General features: G+C 41.3%; 1 protein-coding gene across 2 annotated transcripts; it reads right to left on the bottom strand.

Moving 5' to 3' along the window:
• Positions 1 to 3,002: 3,002 nt before the first annotated feature.
• LOC109420665 (elongation factor Ts, mitochondrial) lies at positions 3,003 to 5,633 on the bottom strand. Of its 2 annotated transcripts, none has more exons than XM_019695085.3 (2): positions 5,478 to 5,627; positions 3,003 to 4,014 (listed from the first exon to the last, which is right to left on the bottom strand). In XM_019695085.3, the coding sequence occupies exon 2, from the start codon at positions 4,011 to 4,013 to the stop codon at positions 3,099 to 3,101; it is 915 nt and encodes a 304-aa protein (XP_019550630.2). In that variant the 5' UTR covers position 4,014; positions 5,478 to 5,627; the 3' UTR covers positions 3,003 to 3,098. The 2 variants fall into 2 exon arrangements, with proteins under 2 accessions (XP_019550630.2, XP_019550631.3); XM_019695086.3 differs by lacking the exon at positions 3,003 to 4,014 and adding an exon at positions 4,211 to 5,278 and having other exon boundaries at positions 5,478 to 5,633.
• Between the last annotated feature and the right edge of the window lie 655 nt (positions 5,634 to 6,288).

The raw sequence follows: 6,288 nt of genomic DNA, 5'->3' as shown, positions 1-6,288 counted from the left end.
CTAAAATGTATTACAAACTTATGTCAAATGCGCACAAGATGTACCGGCGAACGTGAAAAAAAATAAATGGATTCCTTGCCCACTATCACAAAAAAAAATCACGCCAAAAGTACAAATACACAAATGTTGATGTGAAATACGCGACATAACAAAAAAAATCACTTGCACGCTTTATCGCCAATAAAAAAAACTTGAATGGAAAAATCACGCCAAAAGGTAGCATTTACCAGGGGTCGTGACGCCCACAGCAAGTTCAAATCACATTTCTCCTCGTCGACACTGTTACATCCGTAAAAAGTAAATAAAAAGACATTTCGGATGTACTATTAGTGCGACCGGTTACGTTCGTAGTCTTAAGAGAACTAAACTTTATTATTACATATTCACTCAGTACGCTCAATGTCGTTAGAGAACCCTTTGAGAGGGTTCGGTAGTTTTACCGAGTGGACATTGCCACTACAAAAATTTCAGCGTTTTTGATTGACGTAAAAGTTATGAACATTTAAATAAAAAACCAAAAACCAAAAAATTACTGTACGGACAATTGTTTGATACACTGTAGTTGTAACTTTTCGAAAAGTTCATCAAATATTCTTAAATTTTCACTGTAAGTAGTTCAACTAGTTGTGTATCAGTGGTCAAAATTTGGAAAAGATAATTTTTTGTAATTTCAAGTTTTATGCTTATAACACTAGTTTACAAAATAAAACGAAAGTCGTGAACTTCCATCAACGACCAAAATTTTTGAAGCATAATTTAGCGCTGATTTCGAAACCGTGCTTCAAAAAATTTAAAGTGGAACAGTTTTTGAGTTTTAGCTCAATATCGAGTTTTACAACTTTTTAAAATATAGAATATAATAAAATTCAAAAATTTTGCGTTTTGTTCAACCAAATTTAAATCTTTTTCCATAAATTAAATGCTGAATGTAATACAATTCGATCATCTGAATGCAGGTTTTGCGTCAGATTGATGAAATTCAAGATATTGGCGAGTTTTGGGGACGATCTCCTTAAATTTTAGCAAATTTTCCAAAAATATTTGAAGAAATGTATTTTTTTCAATAAGAAAAAAACAATTTAAAAATTCTTTCTCAACGTTTTTTTGACATATCATATGTAGGCGAGTTACAGTAAAAAATCAGCTCAATCGGAGCATTTATTACGGAGAATGAAATGTGTGAAGTGAGCGACGTTGCTTAAAAATAGAACAAAAATCGATTTCAAATCATCAACCTTGTATGGAAAGTCGAAAAAATTTCCGCTCTACTGTATTTTTTTTTCCTTCGCGTTTTCGAACTCAGGGAATGATTCTACACCAAAAACGATCATTAGCTTACCGAGTTCAAAAATGCTGTAAACTAGTGTAATTGTAGGAAAGCGTCTTCATCACTTTAAAAGTGCCACCATGGGCTACTGGATGAACTTCAGTAAGTAAAAAATATCATCGAATTCGCCTGTTGCAGAGTGATAATCCTCCAAGAATTGCTTCAGGCATTCCTTCACAAGTTCCTTCTATTGTCTCCATAAATTTCTTCTGATTTTCCTACGGAAGTTTCTTCTCAGATCTCTTGCAGAGTTCTATCAAAGATTCATTCAGGAGCTCCTTCTGGAATTCCTCCAAGAGTGGCTTCAGAAATTATTCTAAGCGTTCTTTCTAAGATTTCTCCAGAGGTTCCTTCGAGGGACCCCCGGAGTTTCTGCTGAAACGATTTCACCAGGTTCTTCTGGTGTTCCTCTAGGAATTAATTTTGGGAATCCATGGATTTATAAAGAAGTTCCTTGGGTTTTCCTTTTTTGCAGTTCTTCTGGTATTTCTTCAAAAGTTTCTTCTGCGATTTTTCAAAGAGTTCATTCAGAGATTCCTCAAGAAGTTTCTTGGAGGCTTTCTTGGATTCCTTCGAGGGTTCCCTCAGGAGTTGCTTTTTACGGATACCTCCTGGAGTTCCTTCTGAGATTCCTCCAAGAATTTCCAAGATTGACCAGAAGTTGCTTCTGGGATTTATCCAAGAGTTCTTTTTTCCCATCCCCTGTTGGGGAAATTAAGCCACTGCCAAGAGTTCTTTCAGAGATTCCATTTTCTAGGAATTTGAACCGTGATTTCTTCCGATATTTCTCCAGAAGTTCCTTCGGAATTCACCCCTTCCTTTTATGATCTTTTCAAGAGTCTTCTGGGATTTTTCAAGGAGTTCCTTGAGATTTCGGGGAAATTCCGGAGTGACTCTGGAAAACTCCAACGTGATTTTATATTAGTGATTCAATTGATATTATCCCAGGGATCTATTCAGAATTCCTTCCAAAGTTCCCTCTGTAATTCTTCCAGGAGATTGTTTTTTTTTTTTTCTAAAATTGCTTTAAGGGTTCCATCTTGCATGCATCCAGGAGTACCAGGAATCCACCAGGAATTATTTTTCCGATGCTTCCAGATTTCTATGAAGGTTCCTTTTGGAATGTCTTCAGAAGTACTTTTTCCTGGATTCCCAGAAGGAAATCCTGGAGAAATGTAATCTCAGAGGGAGATTTTGAAGCAAACCCAGAACAAACATCTGAAGGAATGTTTACAAAACTGCTGGAGATATTCCAACAAAAAAAAATGGGGAATGGACGAAGAACGCCTGGATGCGATCCCTAAGAAATTCCGCAAATACTTCCTTTAAAAAATCTGGGTTAAGTTCTAGGAAGAATCCCTCAAGAAAGACGAAGGAGGATCCAGAATGGACATCTTTCGCCACCGTGAGTGCTCAGGACTGAAAGTAAGTATTCATATGGGGCAGTTATGCGGTCATAGGCAGGGGGGGATAAAATAGAAAAATTGTACATACCTGAAATCTATGTGGACATCATGGTTAACGGGATACGACTAGATGATATGTCCCCGTTTGTTAGAGATTGATCGTTTCTTCTTCCTCTTTTCTTATGGCATTAAAATTAGTAGTTTTTGACAATCAACGTGGTAGAACGGTTTCTGGGATTCTTCAAAACGCATTAAGCAAAAACTTCCACTGAACGAGAATCATCATTGTTTCGATGGTAGCAACTAACATACAGAAGATTTTTGGAATATAGTGTGATCAACGATTACTTCGAACAACATCATGTTCAATTTACCGCCCGAACAGTTTCGTCGTCTGTTTTCGTCTTCTCGCCACATTCGAACCGCTGGAAATCCACAACGTCCACGTGGTTGGCTTCCAGCACTTCTGCTACCGTGTAACTTGGATCCGCCAGATATTCCTGGTAAATGAGACAAGTTTCATCGTCTTTGTCCTTTGCAGGTTCGTCCCGGGACTTGTCACCGATCCGAGCGGGCTTCATCCCCACGACGTGTTGGCATACTTTCTTGGCCACTTCTCCGTTGGAGTCGGCGCTGGTGTGTTTGTACGCAAGAATGCTACCGTATTTACCGAACTGTGGAACTTCTGAAGGTACTTCTTCGGTTGGTGCCGGGTGAACGTATCCGGTCAAATTAATGCTTTCCGGAGCTTTGTAGCAGATGGCCCGGTTGAGAGAAGCATTTTCGCCGACGGTTCCGATCATCAACGCCAAATGATCGCCCAGCGATTTTCCGTCATCCAGCTTAATCTGTTTCAGAGCTTCGCTGTTCAGTCCCACTTTCGTCAGATTGGCGTCTCCTTCCACCTGGTCCATGTACCGCACGCAAGCCGTCGAAGCAGCTTGGACAAATTTCTGGAAGCTTTGGTTCCTGGCCACAAAATCTGTTTCGCAGTTGACTTCCACCATAGCGCCAATGTTGTTCTTCACCAAGACCCCAATCAGCCCCTGGGTGGTGTTACGACCTTCAAGCTTTGTGGCTTTGGACCATCCCATCGCTTGGGCCTGCTCCTGGAGCCACTGTTCGGCCTTCGCTAGGTCATTGTTGTGCAGCTCGAGGGCCTTCTTACAGTTGGCAAATGTGTAACCGGTCTTCTTTCGCAGGGTGGCCAACGAGCTCTTTTCTGCTGTGGCGTAGAATCGGAGACCCATTCCGTTGCGTGAGAGGCGGGTGAAGATCATACTGCAAGGAAAGACAATTGATCGTAACGTTAGCTCTGCTGAAAACTAATCTTACATTGTCACGGAAAAGGAATCACAAAATATCACGATGTACGCTGTTCACAAAACTAATTGACATTAGTGAGCTACATCGAACAGTAGCAAACTTTTGAATAGGAAAACTTAAATAATCTATCCATGAGTAAAACTTCGATCGATTTTCAACTTTTAATCTGTTTAATCATCGATATAAAATATGAGTTACAATAGTATATTCTAAAATAAACGCGGCAAATATAATACGCACTTCCACTCAAATGTCCAATACTCAGTTTTAAAATAAATAGATCCAACATGGTCGCAGTAGCATCAACCATACACTCGGAATGACCTCCGCGGAATTACTTGAACATGTTCAACAAAAACTCTCAAATCGAATCCCCCTTCAATCCTCATCCCCTATCAAGTCATCGAAAATCTCCGCAAACTCCTGCGCGTAGGCCAACCGCTCATTCCTGGTCCACGAGTTCGTATTCGGACGGAACTGCATCACCTGCGTCAGCAGCTTCTCGAATCCCATTAATTCCTCCTCAATCCGTAGCTCGTTTTCTTCTGCCACCGCTGCAGCTGATTCCTCTCCGGTCCCAGCATCTCCTCCTCCATCGCTGCTCTCCGCAACACCACCGCCACTTTTCCTACTCATGTCCACATTCGACCAGATGAAATTATGCATCGCCTGCACCAACTCGTCCACCCCTGCCGCTTCTCCATCCTCCGTTTCGCCACTTGGTTCCAATTCGATCACATCCAGAATGTTGCAGTATTCTTTTGCTTCCTTAAAGGTAACCCCCTTGTCACTCTCCTCCTGCAGTTCCGAACACAAAAGAATTCCAAACTCTATCCCCGTGTCGGCCACAAACGCGGCATAATCCGGCAACACCTTTAGAAACTCCCGATCTTTCGCGTCGAAGTATATCAAAATTCCGTCCAACTGTGTCAGAATTGCCTCCGGCAAGTCGCACAACTGTTCCGAGCTCTTCCATGGGCACAACGTAACATCTGTTTCGTAGTACTTGGTCCGTATGTGATATCGGTACCCGGTGCGGCCCTCGGCCAGCTCTTGCTGGCCTTCACTGCTCGGAATCTTGCGAACTTTTGCGATCAATGATTCCGGATCGGTTGCCGCATCGACGGACATAACCAGCACTACTGGTTTCCTTTCTTCCATTTCGTTACAAGTACTTTACTACGGTAGGTGCCGCCGTCGCCGCTGCCGTAAGGCAAATCTGAAACAGGCGGACCGGAATTAGTGTTCGTTTGGATGACCGGAAGATGTTGCTGTTGTTGGTTCTTGCCGCCCTAGTTTCCCCTTTCTGCGCTGGAGTTACATCATTTGAAAGCGATAACAGGTGGACGGAATTTTGGTCTCCGAATCGTGAGGGAAACAAACAGTTTTTACATTTCAAAAGCGCAGTAGATACTTACGTTGATTTTGACGATGATTTTTCTGCTAATTTCGTGAAAAAACTTGTGAAAATTGCAATTTTCCGAATGAAATTCTATCAACACCGCTCACACTTTAACTGTTTTCGATGGAAAAGTCAACGTGAACTGTCAAACATGAAAACACTCACGGCGTTCTACTTTGCCGACAGCCTGAACATAAATATGAGATGTGAGCCGACAAACTTTCACCCGTGCACAGTGACCCAGAAAAATATAAATATGGTCAAGTTGTTTTTGACAAAATATATTTATATTGATATTTTCATTGAAAATTTTCCTTACCTCGCTGAATTATATGACGTTTTCTCCCAGCGAAAGCTTACGCGATACAGCAAATCGCTAAATTTCACACTAACACAGCAAAACATTTGTCAACAGTAACATAATACACATGCATTTTCAGCGAAATGCTCTATTTGCATGACAACAATTCACTCCCACAGCTAACGGATGACCGCCGTCAAATATCAGGATTGCCAACTGTCCGGCGCTTGCTGTCAAATCTCTTTGTCGCCGAATCTGGCACTGCCCAGCACGGAGGAAGTTAGGCGTTCGACAATGTTAGGCATTTGTTAGTTATGTTGCTCATCGAAAAATTTTCGAGAGCATAAATCATAACCCCGAATTTATGCTGAATGTTCGATTTTTTTCGCGCGTTATTGACAGTTGAGCAAATGGCAGTGGAAAAAAACTTTGTTAGTTGCGGCAGTTTAAAAATCTCGTTCGTCGGTCGAGAAAATGAGAAAAATTTGCGGTCTCAATTAGTTTAAACTCGTAGGAATTATTTCAG

Source organism: Aedes albopictus, chromosome 2, assembly GCF_035046485.1.
Source record: "Aedes albopictus strain Foshan chromosome 2, AalbF5, whole genome shotgun sequence".
NCBI classification, from domain to species: Eukaryota; Metazoa; Arthropoda; class Insecta; order Diptera; family Culicidae; genus Aedes; species Aedes albopictus.
The sequence above is the reverse complement of the archived record's forward strand: the minus strand, read 5'-3'. Positions and strand labels throughout refer to the sequence as shown.

Coding starts and splice junctions, on each gene's coding strand:
- LOC109420665 (XM_019695085.3), bottom strand. CDS start 4,013: ATGATCTTCACCCGCCTCTCACGCAACGGAATGGGTCTCCGATTCTAC.